Source organism: Gastrolobium bilobum, unplaced genomic scaffold, assembly GCF_033153095.1.
Source record: "Gastrolobium bilobum isolate Gb01-03AN ecotype WA unplaced genomic scaffold, APGP_CSIRO_Gbil_v1 utg11591, whole genome shotgun sequence".
NCBI classification, from domain to species: Eukaryota; Viridiplantae; Streptophyta; class Magnoliopsida; order Fabales; family Fabaceae; genus Gastrolobium; species Gastrolobium bilobum.
The window spans coordinates 25,412-51,081 of NW_026899902.1; the positions used below are offsets into that span (position 1 = coordinate 25,412).

The 25,670-nt window shown below is 37.1% G+C and overlaps 1 protein-coding gene across 1 annotated transcript in view; it reads left to right on the forward strand.

Moving 5' to 3' along the window:
• The first annotated feature begins 7,726 nt into the window (after positions 1-7,726).
• The window catches only part of LOC133294135 (ATP-dependent zinc metalloprotease FTSH 12, chloroplastic), a 43,730-nt gene continuing 25,786 nt past the window's right edge, over positions 7,727-25,670 (forward strand). The window contains exons 1-9 of the mRNA XM_061492788.1: positions 7,727-8,119; positions 9,082-9,266; positions 10,526-10,752; positions 11,701-11,975; positions 13,059-13,136; positions 13,252-13,494; positions 13,649-13,789; positions 13,890-14,057; positions 24,824-24,936. Of these exons, the coding sequence (XP_061348772.1) occupies positions 7,727-8,119; positions 9,082-9,266; positions 10,526-10,752; positions 11,701-11,975; positions 13,059-13,136; positions 13,252-13,494; positions 13,649-13,789; positions 13,890-14,057; positions 24,824-24,936 (1,823 nt within the window). The remainder of the gene's footprint in view (positions 8,120-9,081; positions 9,267-10,525; positions 10,753-11,700; positions 11,976-13,058; positions 13,137-13,251; positions 13,495-13,648; positions 13,790-13,889; positions 14,058-24,823; positions 24,937-25,670) is intronic.

Sequence of the window (25,670 nt, forward strand, 5' to 3'; positions counted from 1 at the left end):
CCAAGAGTCTACACAAGCTCAAGGCCCACAAACGGCACAATCACAATTTGTTAATACAATACTTAATCATCAATAATCATGCTCTACAAATTCATGTCAAAATAAATACGTTTTCTTTCTCATTTTCACTTACTGCAGGCTTTTCTCAAAGACTTAAGCATTAAACTGCGTTTACTCTTTTTAAAGCTTTAATTGCAGCTCTTTACCGAAAATTCCAATACTTTAATATGTTAAACTAGACATCTCGAGCTTTACAACGACATATTAAATGTCTCAATCGGAGTTGTATAACTCTGGTTAAGTTTTACGCAAGGTGACTGCTGCAAACGGAATTTCCAGCAACCAAAATGCGGCTTAAAATTGATACTTCGATCAAACCACTTATCCAATGGCTACGAAAATTTATAGAGTTGTAGCCCTATGTGTTAGATTCACATAGGTCCAAACGGCACTCGATTTGGAGCTCTGTAGCTCAAGATATCAAATTTTTACTAAAATAGGTTTGTTGTTGTCCAGACCAAAATATCGGGATATTGCCAAAGGAATATCGAGATATCGATATCCGGATATTTATGGATGAATATCCGGATATTGGTTTTCCAATATCGGGATATTTTGTGACAGAAAGCCAAAAATGCATTTTTTTAAGAGTTTTTCCTATAAGCTTCAACTTTTAACACTTCTAGACATTCAAGCATGCATTTTTAAACACATTTAAGCTAATGATCATCTTGGTTATTTATTTTCTTCATTTAACATACCAAGGCTCAAGTTTTAACATCTAAAACTCATGATCCAAGTGAGGGTGCTTACCCAAAGGCTCAAAACAGAAAAGATGATGCTCTTGGAGCTCACAAATCAGATGCAAGGGTGCTGTCCCTCAAGGTGCACGAAAATGAGCAAGAAGGTAAAACTTTCACTCAACAAGAAGGCACCTTGGAGCATCAAAATGCCAAATAAATGACCACACCTCACAAGAACAAAGAACACATCCCCAAAACTGACTTCTCACAGCCTCCAAACTCAGAAAAGGTGCTCCTTTCACACTCACAAAGATCTCTCCCACTCACCCAAGGTACAAGGTGAAGAGAAATGAAGGAGAAGAGATCACAAAGCTCAAGGAAAGGGTGAGAGAGCAATGGAACAGTGTTTAGGGAGCTGCTCAGCCACCCTCTCATGCAGGCAAAATAACTGGAAGCCTAGGGTTCTGTGCTAACAAGCATATATATAGCCACTTAACAATTAAATACACAGTATTAGCATTAATAGCTACGCTTAGCATTTTAAATCCCAAACTCAGGATTCTTAACCTACTCAATTTTACAAGAATTATCATATTTTTATTATATTTTTCGCAGCACCTTTCTGGTACGCGCTTTTCCATAGCCAGTATCAGTTCTGGCACCAGTTCTCATTATTTTAACTTGAAACTTGAAATCACAGTCCTACATATTTTTCTAGTAATATATACTCACTTTTCATAATTTTCCGGGATACTTCGCCGGTACGCACTTATACAACGAGCAGAACCGGTATCTGCATTTTTCGTCAGAAAAGTGACTTTCAGCACTATTACCCATTTACTATAATTATTTAAGTCTCATAATAGTTATTAGGGTCAATTATGGAATTATTTCCTAATTTCACATAATCAATTAATTAACTTCCTTAATTAAAGGTGTGAGTTCTTACACCGAGCCTTAACTATATCAAGCATCATGATTAAGCATCATATTATCAAACCCTTAATCAAGAAAAATCATGTTCATAATTCATATCTCAGCATCAAACATCCCATCAAGTAAGTTACCTTAAAAAGCTTCCAAAATAACAGGTTGATCTCGACACTTCAAACCATCAAACAAGACTTCTTAACCTCCAAAGATAGCAACATATTCAAATAAGGAAGAGGCAGAAAACACATTCAAACAAGCTTTTCAAGAAGAACAAAGCAGATGGCTAAGTTCACAAGCTCACAAGCTACAAGTTTCATGTAGAAATCATGTTCTAAAAGTGTTTAGTTTTCAAGATACAAGTTTTCCTTTCTTCAAGACATATGTTCGGCCAAGAAGACAAGGAGAGGAAGAGAAAGTGTACATGAGACAAGGAAAGAAAGAGGAAGCCTAATATGTTTAGAAAAAGTCACAAAGTTACTTAACTTAGTTATTAAGTTTGCTTGCTAACTTTTTCACCCCGCTTTTTACTAATCAACATTAACTTACACATCATTGGTCCATTTTCCTTCTTCATTCCACATAGACACACGGCTGTACACGGGGAAAAAGAAGAGAGAAAATCGACTTACATAGTGAAAAAATCAACCAAAGTTACTTAATTGGCAAGTTTACTTCATCCTTTGACTTTTGGAGCTTAAAACCAATACCATTGATTTATATTAATCAAGACTTTGACTTAATTATACGAATTAATCTAATCATAATTTAATCAATCTAAAACCACTTCTGCAGATTAAAATTCTCCAAAGAATTTAATTAAACCAACATAATCAAGTTTAGACCAAGCATTTTGATTATTTGCAAATTAGTACCTAAACTTTCACATAGTTATACTTTAACCCACAAACTTTTCAAATAATACCATTAGGGTCCTAATTAACATTTCTGACTTAAATTGTATCATCATACTTTCTTATCATGTCGATCAGATGATTTACTCAACAAAACAAGCATCACAAACTTATTCATCTCAAAACATGCCAAATTTAGTGATCATTCTCAAAATCCTTATATAACCTCAAGACTTACTAGGGAGGGTTATTATAATAGTCATTGGATATGTTGTGTATATGTTGAATTACCAAACACTAGACAATACATTATCTTATATAATATATTATCTTATACAATACCATGCCAAATGTAACAGCCCGTTACGTACCGGTATTGTTAACATTAATTATGATATTAAGCGCAGTTACAATCACAGCAGTTCATTTAAAAAAACGAGAATAAATTTTTTCCGACTATTACGTGAGCATTTAAATCATAAAAAGCGTAATAATTAAAAGCTGTGACCGTAACCGTAAACTCTTGCGGAAGACTTATTTCAACTATTTTTATAACTTACATCATTTATTATGAGTTACTAAGGAGTTCCCATAAACTCACTTAGCCTATTTCCAACTTTACATTTTTACCAATTCGAACATGTTTCACTCTAAATTTTTCTGCGACCAAACCGATCGCAACCAACCCTTCTTCTCAGATTATATTTTTGTATTACTTAATTCCCTTTTTAACAAGCTAACATACGCTCAATTCGGAGCTCATTTGCTCCGGTTATCGCCGTTTGAAGTTGGATAAGCAATTAGCCCAAACAACCCAAAAAACAGCTCCAAACCACTCACATTGCTCGAATTACTGCACTCAATCGACTCAAGCATTTGCTCTCAAATTTTTATCCTACAAACGAGACATCTCAAACTTCATTTTGATATATCACACGCTCAATTTGACTGAGAAACGAAGCGGGAAATAATTTCCCAAATCCGGTCCAGAATCTGCCTCCGGTGCAGGGGCACATGGGCAGTCCGTGTTTCTCTATTTTTTTCAGGCCGAAGATCAACCCAGAATTTCCTCAAATTTTGACACAAGGTAGAGGACATCTCAACCTTCAAAATGGCGTATGGCACGTCCCTAGGGGACCTCTATGGAGGGAGATATGCTCTCCCGAAGTTCGCCTAAAATCTGTCAATTCTACAGAAAATTCGCCAGAGTTTCCTTTGTTTTTCCAATAATCCCAAATTCGTAAAAGATCATTTAAACCTCAAATGTACCTAATAAACACATGATAATACAGTAATAATCCAATGGGTGGCACACACAAGGACCAACAACGCCTTGGGGCACTTACAACCCAATCCAGTTTATAGTTATTAAACATAGAGTCCATATTAATCATTCTTAAGTAGTTGCAATCACTAACACCTTTTTAATGCATATTTCCATCATACATATTATCATAACCTAAAATAGGCCTAAGGCCCTTCCATCATAATTAGACATGCATCAATACTATTACTATATGGCTTTACAAATTACAACTTGAAACTAAAACTTCAAATTACATTCTTCTAAAATTTCAACTTAATTTAAAAGACAACATAACCAAATACATCACTACTAGACTTAGGCAAAATGGCATGAACAAGATGCTAATGAAGCTACTAATAAATACAAATGACATGTTCATGCCCTAAGTTTAGCCTAGGCCACACGGCCAACAAAATGCAAAATATGAAGCGCTCCAGCGCTCACTCTGCGGGCCTCTTGCCCGAGGCTCCTGCTCCACTGCTACCTCCTGAAATAAATGCCCCGAGACGGGGTGAGATATACGAATATATCTCAGTAACCAAGAGGTTCTGGAGAAAACTCCACCCAATGGTTCACTTCGATGCATATCAATAGAATACAACAACCACTTTGAAAACGGGATATAGCAAGGGATTTAGAGAATGGGGAATATAAAGAAAACAAAATACGACGATACGGGATGGTAACCCCAATTCCACGTACGCCCTCGGCATATATAAGCCTATGGTTATCATCCAAGGTGTGTTCACAGAAACCACAACCATGATGCCCAAACCAACCAAAACGCCAAAGACATTCCTAGTGTGCTCCTACCCGGATCACACACCATGACCGCAGTCAACTGGAACTCCCTCCTGGAGACCTATCCAGCGGAAGTCCGAAAATGCCCGAAGGCTAATAAAACTGTCTACTGGCCAGAGACTCGGTACTGCAGTACCCATAGCAATAATGCATGCATGCTCATGTGTTCTATACTATTCATACACACTTCCTACCGTTGCCATCAACTGGCAAGGTGGAACAGAAAAGGGGAACAAGCCTCAGTACCAAGAGGTTACCTTAATTCGTGTTTCCACAAGCTCCGCAGCAGCTTATCCCTCAACTCGGTACACAGCGGAATGCCTACACAGAGGACATTCCCAATCACTCTCAGTTCAACCCATACATGTTAATTTATAATTACACATGCAATGAACCAATTTCTTACCTCAATCCACTTGGTCCCGGACCAAGGGCAATTCACTGATTCAAGATTCGGGATTCAGGTCGACGTACGGCAACCTATACAATAACGTACATCCATCAGTACTCGTCAAATAGTATCAAAACGCAAAAACACAAAAATCCTCCCCATCCTCCCTTGATGGTTCGGCCATTGTAGTGTAAAAGTGAGATTTATTTTTCTAAATTTTCTTTCTCATTTTGTTACGTCTCATTAGGTCGTCAATAGGCCAGTTCAAGTGCCGGTTCGTCATTTTCGCGTCGAATTACATCAAAACGCGAAAATCGCCAAATCACCCCTTTTCCCCTTGGAGGTTCGGCCATGTAGGTGTAAATTTGAGATTTATTTTCTTAAATTTTCTTTCTCATTTTATAACACTCCCTTAGGTTGTTTAGAGGCTAGTTCAATCGTCGTTTTTCCGTTTTCCGACATTTACGCATCGTTTTGCGAAATATTTCATTCTGGGCTCATTTAGGTCTCTAACACAATTCATTTTTTTCCATTGATTCAAACACTCTCCAAGCACAACACAACCCATCTAAGCACCATATAACTACACAAATCATCATCCAAATCATTTTTCAACATCAATTCCTCAATCTTTCCTCAAAGAATCGAATTTTACCCTATGGCATTCCAAGGAATTTCCATACAACTTTAATCATTTCACACCTCATACAATCCTATTATATCAACATACAATCATACAACAACTCATCAATCCAATCCTAACACATTTTCAAAACTCAAAGTCATGACAACCTCAAAATTTTCTAAGTTAAAAATTCACATTTTTCATCAATAATTTTTATTGCATTTATGGCTACTACACATCATTCTAAGACACATTCATGTACAAACATTTTCCAATTGAGCTCTCTAAACACATCAATCCAACAAGCCCTCTTTAGGGTTCATAAATTCAACCACAAAATTAAACCATTGGAACACAAGGAAACTCACCCAAAAGCTTGGCACAAGGCTCCTCCTAAACATACTCCACCATTGGAGCATCAATCAACACCATTTTCACAAATCTAAAGGAAAGGGCCGCAGCTTTGGGGAGGGTTTTTCTCAAAATCTAGTAGCTTTCAAGGCTTGGGAGTACCACCAATGGATTTAGAAGGCCATTTCCATCAAATTTCAAGACAAGAATCAATGGATTTGGTGAAGAAATGGCTAAGTTATGGTGAAATGAAATCTTGGAGGGGAAGGGCTATGGTGGCTGCGGGTTTGAGCAAGAAGAGGGAGGAAAGTGATGCATGAATAGTGTCAAGCACATATGGCTTAAGTCACTTAAGTGGGGTGGGTCCCACTGCCACCTCACGCGATTCAAAACTAATCCGAATTTTCCTCCGATTCCACTAAACGTCCGTAAATTCACAACCTATTTAGAAATTCAAATTTTTAACATTAACTATTCCCCTTTAAATAGGCTTGATCAGATGAATTAGGAGTCCTCCATTCGTTCGGAGAAAACATTGTTTTAAGCTATTATGCGCGCCATTGCACGCTTCCCCAAACTGTCTTAATTTCATCGAATATTATAAGAAATCATATTTCCTAACTCATTAGACCATTTTTAACTCATATTTGAAACCTAGAGCTCAAAACTCAATCGGCACGTTTTACGGTGCAATCGTACCGCGGTATTTTTACCCGCGAAAAACACTATTCACTGATTTTTCTGAAACTTGCCTGTCCACTCAATTTTTCGTTCTGAACCCATTTCCAGGGTTATTTTTACCATCTGAGACCTTCTACTCAATTTTTATCTTCCTAGGGTTGCGTGTTGGCTAATTACCGTTTTGCCCTTTCTTTGTATTTTGGCCTAATCTTTTGGATTTTCACTAATCCATCACTTGATTGCTCACTTAATATTTTAACTACTTGATTTAAAATTGTGAGGTGTTATACCAAATGTTGGATAATATTAAAATTTAACCAGGTCTAATACAATCAGACCTTATACTATCAGGTCTTATACTATTAGGCCTTATCCTATCTTGTACACCAGACATGCCTTTACTTGCAGAAGAAATATTTGTAAAATTTTTTAAACACCGGAATAGCAAGTGTAATTATATAAAATAAAATTCATGTAATTATCATTTTAATAATACTAAAATGAGAAATATATCAAATGTTAAAGTTAATACTTCTAATTTTTAATTTTTTCTTTTTTTTTTCTTTTTACCAAACCAAAAGTCAATTTTAGCACTAAAGTTTTTAGCCCTATAAAAATATTGTTAATAAAAACTATTGTCTTTTGCATAAAAATTATTAACATTTTAGTTCATAATTAAGAAATCTAAACACACGTATATTTTATATTAAAGGGTAATACTTTTCTTATGTTACATAGCAAAAATATTATCTCCTACATTTATATTTTTTAAATGGTCCCATAATTTTTTTTTGTTTCTCCTCCAACTCTCTTCTCTTTTTTATTTATTGTTTGGATAAGAGAAAATATTTTTATGATGTGATATAAGAAAAATATTACTCTATATTAATTAAATATAGGAAATGACATGTATATAATATGGATAAACCTCTTAAACCCCAAAATCCCAATTATCAATAAAAATAAAGAAGCTGAAGCACCTACTGTCTGTAGGAGCTCAAAGCGCGCCTATTTTCATTCCACTCCCAACTCCGAAACCCACCAATGGACCTCATCGTTCCATACAGGCCAAACCCTCTTATTGTTTCATCATCACCACTCACCCCAACTGCTCAGAATCCTTATTTTTTCACATTAACAGCTCCACACAGGAGCAGAAGGCTCAAGTTTCAAGCTTCAGCCAACGTAGACCCAGATGCCGCTGATGGGTCTTCTTGGTCCGGATCGTTGCGGCGCGGTTCGAGGCGGTTTTGGGTGAGATTTGGGGAGATGGTGAAGAAGGAGACGGGTCTTGACTTGGAAGATGGTAGTGTGAAGGTGGGTGCGTTTGTGGGTGGGGTCAGGGATGGTGTGAAGACTAGTAGAGATGAATTGGGAAGGTTTGGGACTCATTGGGTATCCCAGTTTGTGGATTGGAACAGTTGGGAACGTTGGAAGGTAACTCGTTCAATTTGCTATACTGGGATTTTTGCTGTTAATTTCATTTCTAGTGAAAAAAAAAAATGTTCTTTGGGATTGGTTGATGGAAAAGTAGAAGTGTTATATATAGGGTTTGCTCTATGACTGATTGTGTTATTTTCAGTGAAGTGAGTGTTTTTTCCTTCTTTGTAAGGGTGGGAATGTTAAGTTTTCCTTTATTATTGTTGTGGGGTTGTTGAGTGAGAGCAAAATCTAATTTCCACAATCAAGTGCAACATAAGAGTGACTGGCCAAAATTTTGTGGCAGTGCCTGCATTTCAAAGGCATCTCTTTTCCTTTACATACTTGATAGGACAGGATAGGACAGAATTGTGTTTATGGTCTGTCTCTACTGTTCTACTCACGGTTGATTTTCAAGCATTTCATACGCGTGTGCAGTTTATGCTATATTCTGCAGATATTTAATACAAATTTATTCTCACAAGATTGTGTTTGTTTGATCAATTGCTTGAGGTTAATAATTATTTGGCATTTATGTAATTTTTATCTCCTAGAACCGTTTGCATTCTGCTAAACATTTTGATTGAAAGGGATGTAATGTCAACTTTTGGACCAGCATGGCAAAAGTGGACTGATTGCTTTGTCCATACAATTGGCTTCAGTTATTTATTATTATTATTATTATTATTATTATTATGGGGAGGGATCTTTTGACTCTAGAGTAAGACTTACAACTCTTACTCTCCAACTCAACCGTTGATTTCCGTCCATCTAACGGTTATCAAATAAATAATAACCTTTAGATGGACGGAAATCAACGGTTGAGATGAGGAGTAAGAGTTGTAAGTCTTACTCTAGAGTCAAAAGATCCCTCCCCTATTATTATTATTATTATTATTATTATTTCTTTTTCTTTCTTTCTTTCTTTCTTTTTCTTTAATAAATGTAAACTAAAGCAATGTTGCCTGTTTTTGTTCCAGAATCTCAAGAACTGGGAACCTAAGAGAATTGGTGCATTAGTTCTTTATATCTTTGTTTTGGCATTTGCTTGTAGAGGAGTGTATGTAGCAATTCAAGCACCTTACATAAATCGCCAGAGAAAAGAATTGACAGAAGCTTACATGGAGGCGTTAATTCCTGAGCCTTCCCCCAGTAACATTAGAAGGTAAGTAAATCCTCATTTATTCACATATGTTTTTAAGACATGCACTCTTGCTATATATAATTTTGGCATATCTAATTGTTATTGTCATAATTCTCTTAGAAATCAAATTGATGATTTCTCAAACTTCAATTCTTCAAAATGTATCTTTCACTAGTTTCCTACTAAGATTTTAATCAAATTGATTGAAAAAGAATTCCTATCCTGTTAAAAATTAGACAACTCATTCATTAAAACAAGTCAATGATAGAAACTGAATCCTGTACCTATACACTGGCATACTGAACTACAGGATGGCTTCTTGATTTGACCAATACATGTTTGATGGTGTATGTTCCATAACCTTGGCCTTGGACTATCAAAGAGGACGTATGTAACATTTATAATCAGCTACGAATTATGATGCCTCATGTGTTGTTTCAAATTGAGGACCAGACTTGATTTATAGTGGTGGTGGTATCATCTCACAATTGAAGAGTGATCTTTATTCCGAAAAAATAATCCGCAATGTAACTGCAGTGACTGGATCAGCCGCAATGTTGCAGCTTTGTTTAAAAATTAGATTTCATGGCTGAAAACTTCAAAAAATATCACAGCCACATCAATTGCAACCTGCAATGCTCAGAATTGCAGTAATCACAATGCAACCGCAGCTGCAACCGTGACTACAACCACAATTTAAACCATGATCACAACTTATCTATCAACCAAAAAAAAAAAAGGTCACTTTAATCACTGTTGAGATATATAAAGCCATTAATGTAACCTCACCCAACAGCTTAAGCTTTTGGGTTGAATTGGTTCTTTACATGGTAGAGCTTTGTGTCCCGGGTTCGATCCTCACTGCCCTCCACTTTCTTTCAAGTGAAATTTCTTTGTTCGCACAGGTAGGTGGGCCTGTGCATTGTCCACCCTTCAAGCCCAGTGGGCTCTCGTGTGAGGGGGCGTGTTGAGATATATAAAGCCATTAATGTAGCCTCACCCAACAGCTTAAGCTTTTGGGTTGAATTGATTCTTTACAATCACAATGTCATCTTCTTTTTGAATCAGTATCTGTGTGTTTTTTTGCTAATAATGCTGACATCGGCCTTAAAATTCCTAAAATCATGTTGCCAATGTTTTCCTTCAACCACTGATGGCCATTGACGTTGGACCATTTTCAGACCTATCTGAAGCCTAAACTATAAAGCCAATTCATATACTGAACCTTTTAATGTGTTCTGTCCATTTATCCATGGTTTTCCTTAATTCTTTAATTGCAGGTTTAAGAAGGGTATGTGGAAGAAGACAACACCGAAAGGATTGAAAATGAAAAAGCTTATTGAAAGACCTGATGGAACACTTGTTCATGATACTTCTTATGTTGGAGAGGATGCATGGGAGGATGATCGAGAAGCTCCCGAGGAACATGTAAAACAAATTATAGAGGATGATGATAGGTTTAAAAAAGAAGAGAAGAAAGAACTAATAGAAAGCTTGGGCATTTCAGGTTCTCTTTACTTTGCACAATTTCGGTTCTTTTTTATTTTTAAATTTTTGGGGTACATTGAGAAGTTGTTACCATTACTTGATAAATAACATTCCATAGCTTGATGTTTCATTTCATTCCTGATTATAATTTATTTCATTGTGTCCTCTGCATTGAAATAAGATGATACCAATAAATATGTATACATCATGTATTGGATTGTCATTGTTGTTCTTGCAGTTTGATTTTATATACAAAACATAAACTGTTACTTTTATACACTTTTCTTTTTTTATGCTACAAAAAATTTGAGACTTCCGGGTGAGAAATCTTAAAAATGTGGAGTGAAAATAAAAAAAGTCTCTTAATGGAGAAATCGAGGTTTGGCTTCGCCACTCAAAAGCTAATCTATTGAATCGTTGTTTTAACAAATATATTGTCATGGTATCCATTTGACTGACTTGCCACCGAAGGTTCGTATTAGAGTCATTGTAGAAAAGGTTATTGATGCCCCATTGCCATATTTTGAATTTGTTTTTGTGGTGGTTAGAAAATTTTATTTTTTGATAGAGCTCAATGACATGATTTGATCCCAATGAATTTGATTAGTGGGTCTGATAGGGTTTGTTTGTTGTTGCTGGGAATTAACAAAGGCCTCGTACTTTGAGTTGGCATACTGTTAAAGGCTTTTTCTTTCAGGCTGACTTAATCTTGATGTCTGGGACTTTTTGCGTGACAACTACAACTGGAGATATTTTAATACTCAAAATTGTCGGATTTGTGAGCATATCCAAGTTTCCATTATAAACTTTTCCTCTTGAGGTTACATGCATAGCTCTAGGCTGGTTATGGTTCAAATAAGATATTGAAATCAAGCCTATTGGTAGTTTGATTTTCATCCCTTTATCTGTCTAAGGAGCAGCATACTTTCCATCTTTTTAATTCTTAATAGAACACATTTCTTAGCAGGTGAAGTTCAAACTGAGAGCACATGGCGTGAGAGACTTCATAAATGGAGGGAGATCCTTAGAAAAGAACGTCTTGTTGAGGAATTGGATTCCTTAAATGCCAAATATGTAGTTGAGTTTGACATGAAAGAGGTTGAAAATAGCCTTCGCAAGGATGTGGCAGAAAAGGTGACAGCCACACGGGGAACAAGGGCTCTCTGGATTGCTAAGAGATGGTGGCGCTATCGTCCTAAACTTCCTTACAATTATTTTCTTGACAAACTTGATAGTTCTGAGGTGAGTTCCATTTCTATAATTGTACTCTACATTTTTCCTTATCCTTGTAAGAATATCATCTTTCTAAATAGCGTTTATGTGTCATGATCCACCCCAAGCTGCGATTGATAGACAATCTAGCAAATATAAGCAATAATAATAATATTTTATAGGTTCCACATTCCAAAGATATTTCTACTGAAATTTTGCCAAATCTCCTCTGAAATATGGACACCCCAAAATAATATAAGTACTTTTAAAGTTATAAAAATGCAGCCAACCAAAACTTGGGTCTCTCACACAGCAAAATAGATCAGAAACTATCCACCAAAACTCCACTAGAAAGTATAATAACGCCACTATAGGATTTGCGTATTACACATTCCAAAATAGACATTATTGCAAAATAGGAGCAAAGATGGCGGCAACAATCTAACGATGGAGCATCACTAAGAAGCCTGTTGGAAAGTATCTTTTATTTAGGGAAATACTTCCTATATCTCCTATTTAGGTAGAATATATATACTGTAAATATGATTAGGATTTCATTTGTATTTTCATTAATTTCTTAGTTTTGTTGTCTTCTTAGTTTCATTTGATTTATTCTATGAGTGCATTAAGTACAATATCTAATCAAGGACTAATTACAGATCTAATTAACAGGTATTAACTCCAGTAATAACTATAGTTGACTAATATTCTAGCATGTGCTACATATGCTAATGAATCCAGACTAATATGATAATCTGGACTGAGACTGGTATTCTAACAACATATGAGTGTAAATGGTTAGTGGATAATGTAACCCTTATTAGAACTTGATACAATCTTTAGTAACGACTGTTCATCTAGATGACCTTAAATTTTGATAGTAATGCAGTTGCATCTTCTTGATGTTTGGACTTGGGTAATATAATGGGAAATGCAATTTTTGGAGTCAAATTAGCAATTGCAATGGCTGACTGTAAATATGAATGTTAGAATAGAATATCTCGGCTTTTTAATTATCATATGAAGTCCTCAAGTCTAGTTAAATTCCATGCACATTCTACCTTTGACAAATCAGGTCAGTTGGCAGTTGCTGAGCTATATTCTTTTGAACAGGTAGCAGCTGTTGTCTTTACTGAAGACTTGAAAAGATTGTATGTGACAATGAAAGAAGGTTTTCCAATGGAATTTGTTGTAAGTTACTAAAAAGTTGTTACGGCTGATCAAGAATCTCAAATTTCTCTCCAAGGTTCTCCAGCTGTTGTCCCTTCGGGGACATCTATTGATTAACGTAGTTCTTATTTGGTAGGTTGATATCCCTCTTGATCCTTATCTGTTTGAGATGATTACAAGTTCTGGAGCTGAAGTAGATCTCCTTCAGAAGCAACAGATCCATTATTTTATGAAGGTAGTGATTGCATTAGTACCAGGCATTCTAATTCTCTGGCTTATAAGGGAGTCTGTGATGCTTCTACATGTCACCTCCAAGCGTTTTCTTTTCAAAAGATATAATCAACTCTTTGATATGGCTTATGCAGAAAATTTCATCATGGTAAGCTTTTGATCTCTCATAAACTGTAAGAAATAGACCACCAAAATAAAATTACAGCACTTAATTGAATTTTTCATAAAATGTCTCGCTCCTTTTCTGCTAATTTTTCTATTTCTGCAAGTTTTATTACTAGTTATGTTCTTTTATTTGCCAGCCAGTTGGAGATGTTGGTGAAACAAAATCTATGTACAAAGAAGTTGTGTTAGGGGGCGACGTTTGGGATCTTCTTGATGAATTGATGATCTATATGGGAAATCCTATGCAGTTCTATGAAAGGGACGTACAGTTTGCTCGGGTAAAATATTTGATATTTGCATAGAGAGTTATCCTCCTCAATGCTACGTTTGAATTCACATGATATGAGGTAAGTTGTTTGATGAGAAATCACATTTCAGGGTGTTCTACTCTCTGGGCCTCCGGGAACAGGAAAAACACTTTTTGCTAGGACACTTGCAAAAGAAAGTGGACTGCCTTTTGTTTTTGCTTCGGGTGCTGAGTTCACAGATAGTGAAAAAAGTGGAGCAGCTAGGATCAATGAGATGTTTTCCATTGCTAGGAGAAATGTAAGCAACTAAGCACTAGCTACCTCTAATATCAAATGCAATTTTAAATGTCAATGATGGTCTGAGGTAAAGTTTTGTTGCATACTCTTGGTTAGAGATGCTCAAGCCGGGTGTTGTTTGATTGAATTTTACTATTTGTCAGATAAATGAATATTATATGTTGTAGCTTGTTCCAAATTTCTGGTTACAATTTTGAAAATATAAATACATTCTTTCATTTTCGTGCTCTATAACTATTAAATTCATAATTGTTTTTCCCGAGTTCGATCTACTAAAGCCTTGTGGTAGAGGATGGTTATAAAGTGTCAATTTAATCCAAAAGTTTAAGTTGTTAGGTTTAGGCTACATTAATTATTTTATATTATATTTCTCTAACACGCTCCCTTACGAACGAGCAGATTGGATTTGAAGGGTGGACAATGCACATGCCCGCCTATTGATGATAAGAAATTTCACAATATTTAATTATTTATTATTGTAAATAATTATTATTTTATTTATTATTTATTGTTGTATTATAGAATCTTCTTTGGGCTTAGCCCAATAGGTCAGTTAGTCTCTTTAAATAGAGAACTCTTTTTACAGTTGTAATTACAATTCAGTAATATATTTTCCTTTCATTTTACAAGTTGGTATTAGAGCTCTCGATTCTGAGGGCTCTGTTTTCCGCGACTACCGCCTTTAGAGCAGAACCCTATTTGTTTGCCACTTGCTGCCACCGGAAAAATTTTCGGGAACCTTTTGGACCGAGAGGACCTTTGTTTGACTTTTTTTTTACCAGATCTATCAGTCTACAGACGTACTGCTCATCGCGTGCTGTTCACCGCGCACTGTTCATCGCCCGAGTCAGAAGTCGTTTGGGTGTGCTTTTGTGTGTTTTTTGTGCCTTCCATTGCTTTTTTTGATCTATATTTTTGCATTATGGCCAACTCCAATGACGATTCGATTGTTGCACAACCTGTTGCGACCCCGCTTGGTCCTAATGATCTTCCTGCTCTACATCAGAGTGATCGACTTGATGGGTCGAATTATTTGTCATGGTCTTAACTTATTTGCACTACCATCAAGAGTCGTAATAAGATTGCTCATCTTGATGGCCCTAATCCTGCAACCACTGATTCTAAATTTGCTGTCTGGGATAATGAGATTCCTTTATTATGACTTAGTTATGGAACTCGATGACTCTTGAAAGTTGGTTTTCACTGCATGGTTTTGTCTTCCACTATGGAGATTTGGGAAACTGTCCGCTCAACCTATTCCTTGAAACAAGATATGGTTGCGCGCTATGAATTGCGCAATAAAATGTTTTTTATTACTAAATAGGACTCCTTATCTGTGACAATTTGTTATGGTGTTATGAAGGAATTATGGACTGAGCTTGACCAATTTCAAAGTTTGAATATGCAATGTACTGCGGATGCTACTGCCTCAGCCAAGGAGGTGGAAGATGAGCGTAATTTCGGCTTTCTTGCTGGGTTGAATTCCAAATATGATCATATTCGGGTTCAAATACTTGGCAAAGATACATTACTATCCCTCTCTGCTAATTTCAATACTGTTCGGGGTGAGGAGTGATGCATCCCAACACATCAGATAAGTCTGCTTTGCTATCATCCTCTGAGGCTACTGTTGTTTCACTTGTCTCAAGGGGGTTCTTTCACCAAATCTGTTGATGGTGCATCCTCCAGATCCAAGAAAGATGGTCGCTGGTGTTCCTATTGTAGAAGGGTAGGTCATATCAAGGATCTATGCTTTTGCTGCCATGGAAAGCAAAATGACTTGGACAAGATGGCAAAGATGCGTGGTCAAGCTAATTTAGTTTCCTCTGGTGTGACTGTTGCTCTTAATGAGGCACAACCTGCATCTTCAAAATTTACTTCTATATGTCGAGATGAGTTGGAGCGGATTCAGACTTTGCTTGATTCTCTGAGTAAGACATATGATACTAGAGCTTTGGCTATGACCGGTATGAGCTCTACTACTCATTCTTTTCTTGCTTCTTGCTCTGATTTTAAACATTTTTGGATTTTCGATTTTGGTGCTACTGATCATATGGCTTATTGTGCGAACTACTTTCTTTCTTATAACTCTACTATTTGCACCAATACATTAGCCGTAGCTGATGGCTCACATACATCAGTTGCGGGTTTTGGTAACATATTCTTACAGTCTTCCTTACATCTCCAAAATGCTCTTCATGAACTCTCCACTAATCTTTTATCTATTTATAAAATTGGCAAAGATTTGAATTGCACTGTAACCTCTTTCCTACTCACTGTGTCTTTCAGGATCTCACCACAGGGAAAACAATTGGGAGTGTTAAGGAGCGGGGTGAGCTGTACTATCTGGTTCCAGAATCTTCCACAGGAGGTGTTAAGGATCACTTCTTGCTGACTCATGGCCAGTCTACTATTGATTCTTTGATTTGGTTTCATCATCAACACTTGGGGCATCCTCCATTTAGTTTGCTTAAGTCTTTATTTCCATCATTATTTTTGTCCAAGTCTATTGAGTCTTTTCATTGTGATGTTTGTGAATTTGCAAAACATCATCATGTGTCTTTTCCTTCTTGTACCATTAAAAGTGTTGAACCTTTTGATCTTGTTCATTCTGATGCTTGGAGTCCTTCTAAAGTCCCTTATGCTTCTAATAATAAATGGTTTGTTTCTTTTATTGATGATTGCACTCGTCTAACCTGCATTTACTTAATGCATGAAAAGTCTGAGGTACCACAATTATTCTTTCAATTTTATAAAATGATTGAGACCCAAATTGGTAAACGAATTAAAAAACTAAGGTCCGACAATGGTACAAAATATGTCAATCAACGTCTTTCCCAATTTATCCAAGATCTGGGCATGACTCATGAACTTACTTGTGTAGACACCCCTCAGCAAAGTGGGGTTTCCGAGAGGAAGAACCGTCATCTTCTTGAAGTTGCTCGTGCCTTACTTTTTCAGATACATGTACCCAATTGCTGCTGGGGAGATGCCATTCTTGTTGCAACCTTCTTAATCAACCGCTTGTCCTCTCGGTTCCTTGACAATGGAAGTTCTATTCACTCAATGACTTCATTCTTTCCCTCTGTTCCCACTCAAAAGCGAATATGATGAATCGTTGTTTTGACAAATATATTGTCATGGTATCCATTTGACTGACTTGCCACCGAAGGTTCGTATTAGAGTCATTGTAGAAAAGGCTATTTATGCCCTATTGCCTTATTTTGTATTGGTTTTTGTGGTGGTTAGAAAATTTTATTTTTGATAGAGCTCTGACATGATTTGATTAGTGGGTCTGATAGGGTTTGTTTGTTGTTGTTAGGAATTAACAAAGGCCTTGTGCTTTGAGTTGGCATACTGTTAAAGGCTTTTTCTTTCAGGCTAACTTAATTTTGATGTTTGGGACTTTTTGCGTGAGAACTAGAACTGCAGATATTTTAATACTCAAAATTGTCGGATTTGTGAGCATTTACAATTTTCCATTATAAACTTCTCCTCTTGAGGTTACATGCATAGCTCTAGGCTGGTTATGGTTCTAATAAAATATTGAAATCAAGTCTATTGGGAGTTTGATTTTCATCCTTTTATCTGGTCTTGGTTCTCATTTTTTCCTCCCTCTCAATTTGTATCTCTCGACTCCCTCTTCTTGTACATTGACTCTCAATCTTGTAGACCATAAAGCTCTTTTCTCACTCTTGACTCAATGTTTACATGCCCATTCGACAACCAGCGACTGACTTCCAGCAGACTTAGTTGTTGCGCTATACCACTACCTGCTTTTCGGGGGGTTAGGTTCTACCCGCATTTGGTAAAACTATATTGGAGAAAAGTGAATCTTAAATCTCTTTTGCCCTCTCCTCCTACTAGTTAATCCCTATTGGGCGTTATTCTTGTGTGAAGTATTGAAAATATGTTGTTAAGAAGTCCCACATCGTTATATTAGTCCTATGTAATTGTTATAGTCACTCTATATAATAGAGCCTCCACTGTGCTATTGACACTCATGGATTTAAACATTTGCCTTTTGTTTCCATGTTATTGAACATGGTATTAGAGCATTATTGTCTCGAAAATTTAGAACTCTATTAGCGTAGCTTTCTGCTATAGGTCTCATTGTATTAGACTCTAGCTTATGTAAATGTGTTAGTGTACTTCTGAGTTAGTTAGAGTGACAACTGTAAGCTAAGTGTGTGACAGCTGTAAGCTTCAATGCTGAGTCATCAGTTTGTAGTTTGTATATATATCATCTTGTATCTGAAACGTATTGTAACTTTTCATTCTTCAATAATACAAATGGGTTCTTTTCAGATTACTCTCTTCTCTCTCTCTCTCTCTCTGATCTTCTTCTCTCTTCTTCATGCAACTCTCAGATTTCTAATATGGTATCAGAGCTCTCTTTCTGAGGGCCTGATCCAGTTAGAACTCCACTATGTCTTCCGCTTCCGACTCTGATTCAAACGCATCTGACTCGAATCAACCACATTCCAGATCTAAATCTCAGAATCAACGATCTTCCAGATCTACTTCCTCGTCAATGAAGATCAAGACAACTTCTCTGTTTAACCTTCAGATCTCTGCCAAACTGACAGAAGATAACTATCTTTTTTGGAATCAAATTATCGAACCGGTAATCACATCACATCAGTTGCATCATTTTCTTGTTAATCCAAAAATTCCTCTTAAATTTGATTCAGACGAAGATCGAGAGAGTGATCAATTGAGCTCAGAATATATTGCATGGCTTAATCAAGATCAAATGTTACTTACATGGCTTCTGTCAACAATTTCTGAATCTATTGTCAATGATATCTTACCTGTTAAGCATTCTTTTGAGGCCTGGAATAATATTCATAAGCTGTTTCATGGAGTTATGAAATCTCGTGCTCGTCAACTCAGATCTGAGTTGAAAACGATGAAGAAAGGCTCAAAGTCCATCAAGGAATACTTAGCACACATCAAAACTCTTTGTGATTCGCTGAAATCGATTGGAAAGCCTATATCAGTTGAGGAGCACACTGAAACTATTCTTGAAGGCTTACCATCAGAATATACTCCGTTTGTTATGATGATACACGGACGTGAGCGTGATTGCTCTGTTGCAGATCTAACAGTGGAGCTAATGGCTCATAAACAACTTCTAGTCAAGCAAAATGATAATCTCCTAACTGAAGGAATAGCTGTGAACCTCACCCAACGTTCTCCAAGTTCGCTCCAGGAAGTTACTAACGAAGAAGACGACTCTGTTTCTGAAACCAGAAAACAGAGTCGAACAGAGCAATTTTCACAACCTGCTTTTCCTTCCTCCAATGCTTATACTAATCAAAACAGAGGTCGTGGACGCTCTTTTACACGCTACAATCGAGGAAGAGGACGTGGAAACAGAGCTAATGTTCATTGCCAGTTATGTTTCAAGTTTGGCCATGATGTCACTACCTGTTGGCACCGGTTTGATGAAAACTTTGTGCGTAGCTTGCCACCTCCACAACATGTGCCATATTCTCAGTTTTTTCAACAACAGCAACCTCAAAACACACAATCATTTCAGTATGTCAGGCCTTCAAATCAGCAACATGCCTTTGTTACTGCACAACAAGGACTGTTACCTACTCCAAATACCATACCACTGATGAAGTGGTTGCCAGACTCTGGTGCATCTAGCCATGTAACTGGAGGAGCACAAAACATCTCTCACAGCCAACAGCTAAATGGTTCAGACCAAGTTTTGATAGGAAACGGTCAAGGTTTGCCTATTACAGCCATAGGATCTTCTTCTTTTCTTTCTCCTCTTGATGCTACCACTTGTTTACATCTAAACAATTTATTGTTGGTTCCTTCTATTACTAATAATTTGATCAGTGTGAGTAAATTTGCTAGAGACAACTCAGTCTTCTTTGAATTTCATCCTAATGTCTGTTATGTCAAATCTCAGGTTTCACATAAAGTCTTACTTCAAGGAACTGTAGGAGCTGATGGTCTCTATTGTTTCTCTGACATTCATTTTACTTCACAAACTGATCCAGTGACCAGTAATAGTTGTCCTCCAATTTCGTGCCTGTCTACAGTTACTGATTCTTGTAATTCTCAGTCTGATCGTGCTCCAGTTTACAGTAGTGTTGATTGTAAAAATAGTTGTGTCAACACTGAAAATAGGACATTGTGGCACTGTCGTTTAGGACATCCACACTTTGATTCTCTCAAAAATGTATTGAAAACTTGCAATATTCCTTTAAGTAATAAAGTAGCTGGAGAATTATGCTCTTCTTGTTGTGTTGCAAAGGCTCATAGACTACCCTCATCACCTTCTACCTCTCACTATAAATTTCCTTTTGAATTGGTGTTCAGTGACTTATGGGGACCATCACCCTTCAAATCTACTCTTGGTAATAACTACTATATATCATTTGTTGATGCCTGCACACGGTATACTTGGATCTATCCACTTAAACAAAAATCTGATGCTATTTCCATTTTTAAACAGTTCCATGCAATGATTAAAAACCAATTTCAAACACCCCTTAAGTCATTTCAATCAGATTGGGGTGGGGAATTCATAATTTTTACCCAATATCTAAAACTTCACGGGATCCATCAATAGAGTCACTTGTCCTCATACTCATCACCAAAATGGTGTTGTTGAAAGAAAGCATAGGCATATTGTTGAAACAGGTCTTGCATTACTTGCACACTCTTCCCTTCCCATGATCTATTGGGACTATGCCTTTACCACAACCACATATCTCATAAATAGATTGCCCTCTTCCTCTATTGATTTTACTGTTCCATACACTAAACTGTTCCATAAAAATCCAGATTATACCTCCCTAAAAGTTTTTGGGTGTACATGTTTTCCTTTGCTTCGGCCTTATAATAAGTATAAATTGGAATATCGATCAAAGGAATGTGTGTTTCTTGGTTATTCTTCAAACCATAAAGGTTACTTGTGTCTTAGTCCTGATGGCAGAATTTACATATCCAAGGATGTACTCTTCAATGAACATAGATTTCCTTTTACCTCTTGGAAAAACAATACATCCTCTCCCACTTTACAACCCACCTCTACCTCTGTTCCCCTTACTATTCTTTCACCACATTTATCCTCTCCACCAAATGCCCCATTTCTGCCTCAGCCCTCTTCCCCATTACCCATACAGTCACTGCACACCAATGATTCTCCTCCTTCAAGTCAGCATACACCCCCCTCTCCTATTATTGGAGATCAATCCCCTGTTAGACAGCCCGTTGATGTCAGTCCGTTGATGTCAGTCCGATTCCTTCTCCATCCTCTCCAGTTCACACTTCATCTAGTTCTTTATCTTCCACATCCTCACCTTCTGAGTATGTCCCATCCGGTTCCCTTCACACCTCTTCTCCTCCTCGTTCTATTATTACCAGGTCCAAAACTATGGCTAGAAATTTGGCTCTTCTCACTCATCTTGAACCAACTACAGTCAAACAGGCTCTCAATAGTCCTCATTGGTTAAAGGCTATGGAAATTGAATATGATGCTTTACAATCTAACAAAACTTGGTCTCTTGTTCCTTTACCTGTTGGCAGAGAAGCTGTTGGATGCAAATGGGTTTTTAAAGTAAAGGAAAATTCAGATGGCAGCCTTAACAAATATAAAGCAAGGTTGGTTGCTAAAGGGTTTCATCAAAGACCTGGTTTGGATTATACAGAAACTTTTTCCCCTGTCATCAAGCCTGTAACTGTTCGGACTATGCTCACAATTGCTCTTACCTATGGCTGGACACTAAGACAGCTAGACATCAACAATGCTTTCTTAAATGGAACTCTACAAGAAGAGGTGTACATGCAACAACCTCCTGGGTTTGAAAGTGATGACAAGTCCTTAGTTTGCAGACTACATAAATCCCTCTATGGTCTCAAACAAGCCCCAAGGGCTTGGTTTGACAAACTCCAGGATACTTTGCTCTCATTTGGTTTTCAAGGCAGTAGATGTGATTCTTCTCTCTTCATTTATAATTCTGGTCCTCAACGCATTTATATGCTTGTTTATGTTGATGATATAATCATCACTGGGAATGATGACAACTTCATACAGTCCCTAATCTCTCGGCTCCATTCCATTTTCTCTCTCAAAGATTTGGGTGCCTTGGACTACTTTTTGGGAATTGAAGTCAGAAGACAGTCCCCTGGATCTCTCTTCCTTACTCAAACAAAATACATTAGAGAACTTCTTCACAAAACTAATATGTTTGAAGCTAAGGCTATCTCCAGCCCATGCCCTCTAGCTGCAAATTATCCAAGTTTGGCTCCAATTACTTTGAGGATCCTGGCTTATATCGATCAGTGGTTGGAGCTCTCCAATATGCTACCATTACAAGACCTGAAATCAGTTTCTCAGTTAATAAAGTGTGCCAGTTCATGAGCCAACCTCTTGTGGATCGTTGGAAAATAGTCAAAAGAATTCTCAGATATCTCCAAGGTACTATATCCTTTGGTCTCTCTCTGACTGCAGCTCAAACACCTCACTCTGATGCTCTATTTCACTTGGCAGCCTTTTGTGATGCTGATTGGGGTAGTGATCCTGATGATAAGAGGTCTACCTCTGGTGCTTGTGTATTTCTAGGTCTAAATCTCATCTCTTGGTGGTCTAAGAAGCAGCCTCTTGTAGCAAGATCCACGGCTGAAGCTGAATACCGCAGCATGGCTTTAGTTTTCTCTGAAATTCTGTGGCTACAATCATTATTCCAAGAATTGAATCTGCCTCTTTCTGTCCCTCAGGTTTACTGTGACAACCTGAGTGCTGTAGCACTTGCTCATAATCCCATTCTTCATGCTCGCACCAAGCATCTTGAGTTGGATCTTCATTTTGTACGTGAGAAGGTTTTACTCAAACAGATCACTGTTGCTCATGTCCCTGCTTCAGACCAGATAGCTGACATCTTTACTAAGCCACTCTCTCCAGATCCCTTTGCTCTTTTTCGTGCCAAACTCACAATCCTGGATTCTGCCTTGCAGCTCCAGCCCTGATGAGTTTGTGGGGGAGTATTAGCGTAGCTTTCTGCTATAGGTCTCATTGTATTAGACTCTAGCTTATATAAATGTGTTAGTGTACTTCTGAGTTAGTTAGAGTGACAGCTGTAAGCTAAGTGTGTGACAGCTGTAAGCTTCAATGTTGAGTCATCAGTTTGTAGTTTGTATATATATCATCTTGTATCTGAAACGTATTGTAACTTTTCATTCTTCAATAATACAAATGGGTTCTTTTCAGATTACTCTCTTTTCTCTCTCTCTCTCTCTCTCAGATCTTCTTCTCTCTTCTTCATGCAACTCTCAGATTTCTAATAAACTCCATGTTATCTTCTTTCTGTGTCAACCATCTCTCTCAAGTGTCTTACTTTGTATCTTAATCAACTGTCATCTATTTTCCGTAATGTCCCTCTGGCAATGTTCCTAGCCTCTAGACTCTAGCCACCATCCTAGCCTCCAACCGTTGTCATTTGCCATGTCTTCGACGAGGTTTTGCCACCATCTCACGGCGGTCCTTTTTGTCTAAGACCCACTGGCATCCTCCTATCGACGTGCCTACACGCTCCACCTTTCTCCAAGGTGTTTGAAGCACTTTTTTGGCGTGTGAGCCACCACAGACCGACTCACCTTTGCACCCTCTACCTTGATCTGATGTTTTCGGGTTGTTGGTCCATCGTTAGGTTTTTTCTGGCGAGCCCATCAACTTTTTCGGCAATCAAAATTTTTTCTTGGCGAGGTTTTTAAGATTGAACAACAAATTTTCGTCGTGCCAACAAGACGAGTCTATTCTTCCAAGGCTCAGTTCCAGAAGCCTTCTTACGTAGCCTCGCGAAAACTTTTTCCTTTTCCCTTTGGTAATGTTTATGTGCATTTATTTCTTTTTGGTGTGACCCATTGCCAAACCTAGCTTCCTTTGTTTCTCTCAAGGATATTCGGAAGCTCAAGGTATCCATTTGCAGCAATTATGTCAATACTCCACTAAGTTTGCATGTATTGAAGCTAGGAGATGCTGTTATTGATGAACTTAGAGAAGTTTTAGTTCTTTTGTCCCTGCTTGCTAGGACATTTCTGCTGATGGTTATTATAATGAAGTCTCTCCTTCATTGGTTATGCAATTTGACAACCAGCTCTCTAAGTTTATTGTCATTCTAACCACCTTCCTGAGTTGTTTTTCCAATAGTTTTCATCTCTTTGACATCTGAAGCATCCCTGGGTTGACTTTGCAGCCATATTTTTGGATCCAAATTTATTATTCGGTTAATCTTTTTATCTATAAGGGTTCATTTGTAACAAGCTTAAAGCTTTAGTAAACTTTAGCTTGAGGGGGAGTGTTCAAAGTACTGAATATAGGTTGTTAAGTATTGTTATAGTTAGTCTATATAATAGAGCCTTCACAATGGTATTAACACATGTGGATTTAAACATTTGCCTTTTGTTTCAATGTTATTCAACAATTCTAATATGAGGCCAAGAACATAAATCCAACAATTCAAACTACGAAGAACTTATCCCTATTTATAGTAATATTAGACTCCAAATCCTAGTCAAATCAAGAAACAGTTTATGAAATATAAAGAAATAAGGAAATTATTCCTAAGAGATCATATAAGATACTCTAAATTATTCTAAGATACAACGAGATGTTATGAGATATTTTTCATATGTTATAGCACCCTCAATATACAAACTTCTTGTTTTTTATTCTTCAGTGAATGTTGCTTTCATTTTTAACTTGGGCAAGATAGGTTATAAATATTTTTTCGATTTTGGCAGGCACCTTGTTTTGTATTTGTAGATGAAATAGATGCTATTGCTGGAAGACACGCTCGAAAGGATCCACGGAGAAGGGCAACTTTTGAGGCTCTTATTGCACAGCTTGATGGGGAGTAAGTTATTACTTTTAAAGGGGATTTTATAAGACATTTGAAGTTTTACATCATGGGAATTTATATTATCAAAATTATTTCTTGTTTGTTGGTTTGAGCCCTCCAATGGCGAGGGATAAGCATTTTCTTGCATTATAGAACAATCGTTTAAAGTGAAATTGTATTGTTAGACCAAATTAAGGTTGAACAGATAATTGGTATGAGACAGGGCCTTTCGGACTAGTGTCCTATACTTCCGATTCTTGAAGAGAAGTTGGCTTTTATGGTCAGGATATGTTGTTTGTGATTTTTTTTTTCTTCTGCAAGTTGGAGTTGATTGTGAGATATTTAACCATTCACGAACCTATACCTGAGTTGGTCATTTCTTGACATGGTCAAATAAAGTTGAATTTCAGTGCAAGTTTGTAGTAGACCCATCTCAAGCCAAAGGCCTCTTGTGTGAGGGAGCTTGTTACATTTAAGAGATCATTCTTGATCCTCTGCCTGAAAAGCTTAAGTTTTTAACAGAATTGCTCCTTGACAGTCAGGGCTAAGGAGAATGCAGAAAAGAAGACAGGTTACTATAACAACGTATGCTGAATACAATTCAGAAGTTTAACTGATGCTAAGTGTTGAATTATGAATAAAAACATTAAACCCCAACTAGTGAAGATAGGGGTGAGGCCAATCTTGTATACAACCTTACCCTTACATATTGCAAAAGATTATTTCCCAGATTAGAACCAGTGATATTT